The sequence below is a fragment of the Borostomias antarcticus genome, assembly GCF_949987555.1.
Source record: "Borostomias antarcticus genome assembly, chromosome: 1".
Lineage (NCBI taxonomy): Eukaryota > Metazoa > Chordata > Actinopteri > Stomiiformes > Stomiidae > Borostomias > Borostomias antarcticus.
In genome coordinates, this window is record NC_140234.1 from 28,068,992 (window position 1) to 28,071,516 (window position 2,525).

At 50.1% G+C, this 2,525-nt stretch overlaps 1 protein-coding gene across 1 annotated transcript in view; it reads left to right on the plus strand.

Moving 5' to 3' along the window:
• Window positions 1-1,115: 1,115 nt before the first annotated feature.
• Window positions 1,116-2,525, plus strand: part of gipr (gastric inhibitory polypeptide receptor) — a gene marked incomplete at both ends in the record, with an annotated part of 14,528 nt that continues 13,118 nt past the window's right edge. Inside the window, one exon of the mRNA XM_084446637.1 lies at window positions 1,116-1,175. Within this exon, the coding sequence (XP_084302763.1) occupies window positions 1,116-1,175 (60 nt within the window). The remainder of the gene's footprint in view (window positions 1,176-2,525) is intronic.

Genomic DNA, 2,525 nt, shown 5'->3' on the forward strand with positions numbered 1-2,525 from the left:
AAGAGTGGCAGCTTTGACAGCAACCCAAATGAGCTAATCCCATAGCTGTACCATTGCTAGCTAGCCATGAGCGAACTGTTGGATATTGCATTTGCTGTGCAACGTATTCCATTGTCCAGTTGTCAAATCTATTTCCCAACAAACTGTTTGAGAGCCAGCACACCTCAGTGTCCCCTAATCAAAAACATTTTTCATATATCACCTAACCTCTCCAGCAACTCACCAATATCAATTCTTTTCTCTCTTTAGAGAAGAGTACTATCCATTACAACAACTATTGCTTACAGTGTTTTATTGTTGAATATGATAAATAAATGCTGCATTAAAGAAAGTGTTATTAAGTTTTTCATATGCTAAAATTGACTGTAAATCCACTTTAAAGCTGATATTTCAAATAATAACTGACTGAGGGAAAGTGTCCCCCGGCACCCATGGGCGGTTCGCATCTCTTCCTCCTGTCCTCAGTTTTTTGAGTCACCAGCCGCCACTGACACACACACATCCATTAATAATTAATTAGCCAACCTGTTCATTCATAATGCCACAGAACTCTTGGGGTAGAAGAAAGGGAGGCTCTCCAAGATTACAAGCATCTCTCTGGTCTGATCTGGTAGGCAGAGATCTTCTCTCTGATCCAATCTGGTAGGCAGAGATCTTCATGGTTTGAAGATTCTAGGTGCTTCTAGGCTGCAGACTTGACTTTGATCTTAGAATAGAATATTATGGATTTTTACTGAGTTTGAGAGAAACAAGTCTCTTTCTGTCCACCGTCATGGAAGAGGATGCTCCTGCTTTTACAAGTCTCTGATGTGCTTTAAAGGTGTTTAACGTGCCAAACTTCATCTTGTTCATGGGAATGTGATTTTTTGAGTGTGTCGGTGGTCGGTGTGTGTGTGTGTGTGTGTGTGTGTGTGTGTGTGCATGACTGCGTGCACATGTGTGTGTTTTTCAGGGCATGTGACCAGTCCTGTGTACCTGTGTGTGTTGTCTGCAGGGTGAGGACTGCCGGATGAAGGGGGTCTGAGACATGGCTCCTCAAGGCCTGATCCTGAGCCCCCTGGTGACCCCCTAGCCCTGAGATGTCTGCCCTCCCCAACCCTGGCATCCCCTGAGTGATGAAGACCCCCGCCACCTTCCTCCTCCTCCTTATTCTCTCTGTCCTCAGCAGAACTCAGGTAGGTAGTCACCATCTCAGCCCTAATGAGAACTACACACTGAAGGATTATGTATATCTAATTTCTACATCAGCAGGAAACACATTACAGTTGCAAAAACTGGCACAAAAAAATCGTTAATATTTCAGCACATAACATGGCTTTAATGAGGGGTAAGCAACAGTACTTGTACTCAAGGACAACTCTCCTTGGCCTAAAAGAGTAGTCTGAGCAGCTCTTCACAGAGCTGTTGTAGTGTCCTCCAGACAAGGATAGCAGTGGTGACACCTCAGTAATGAGAAGATCCGTCTCTGTCTCGCATGTGTGATCTTATCCACCTCTGGGCCTTCCAGCACCCAGCCCAGGGAGCTAGAGAACGTTACATCCTCCAGCACCCAGCCCAGGGAGCTAGAGAGCGTTAGATCCTCCAGCACCCAGCCCAGGGAGCGTTAGATCCTCCAGGCCCAGCCCAGGGAGCATTAGATCCTCCAGGCCCAGTCCAGGGAGCGTTAGATCCTCCAGGCCCAGCCCAGGGAGCCAGAGAGTGTTAGATCCTCCAGGCCCAGTCCAGGGAGCGTTAGATCCTCCAGGCCCAGCCCAGGGAGCCAGAGAGTGTTAGATCCTCCAGGCCCAGCCCAGGGAGCTAGAGAGCGTTAGATCCTCCAGGCCCAGCCCAGTGAGCTAGAGAGAGTTAGATCCTCCAGGCCCAGCCCAGGGAGCTAGAGAGAGTTAGATCCTCCAGGCCCAGCCCAGGGTGCTAGAGAGAGTTAGATCCTCCAGGCCCAGCCCAGTGAGCTAGAGAGAGCGTTAGATCCTCCAGGCCCAGCCCAGGGAGCGTTAGATCCTCCAGGCCCAGCCCAGGGAGCCAGAGAGAGTTAGATCCTCCAGGCCCAGCCCAGGGAGCTAATGAGGGTTAGATCCTCCAGCCCAGCCCAGGGTGCTAGAGAGCGTTAGATCCTCCAGGCCCATAGCCAGCCTTGTGAAAGGGGGGGTTCTTTTTTTTTTTCACAAAGTGGACCTTATCACAGTTTCTAATTTGATTGTCGGGCGAGTTGTTGTTGACGGGGAGGGGGGGGGGGGGGACAGATACTTTGTATTCTTTTCTGGACCTTTGATCCTGAATTCTGGACCTTTTGTCGTCGGGGGGGGGGGGGTTTGTTCGATCCCCCCGATCCCCCCCTGGCTACGGGCCTGTCCTCTTAGACACAGAGGCAGAGTCTGAGTGTGGAGCATTAGCTATGCATTGATCCAGCATGGGTCTCGGAGGGGAGAGAAGCCAGGGCTTTTAGAAGCTGCGTCCAGATACAGGTTACTCCTGTAGACGCTGTCCAAAGAGACCGCTACTGAAAACCCCCTGGACCAAACATCCAT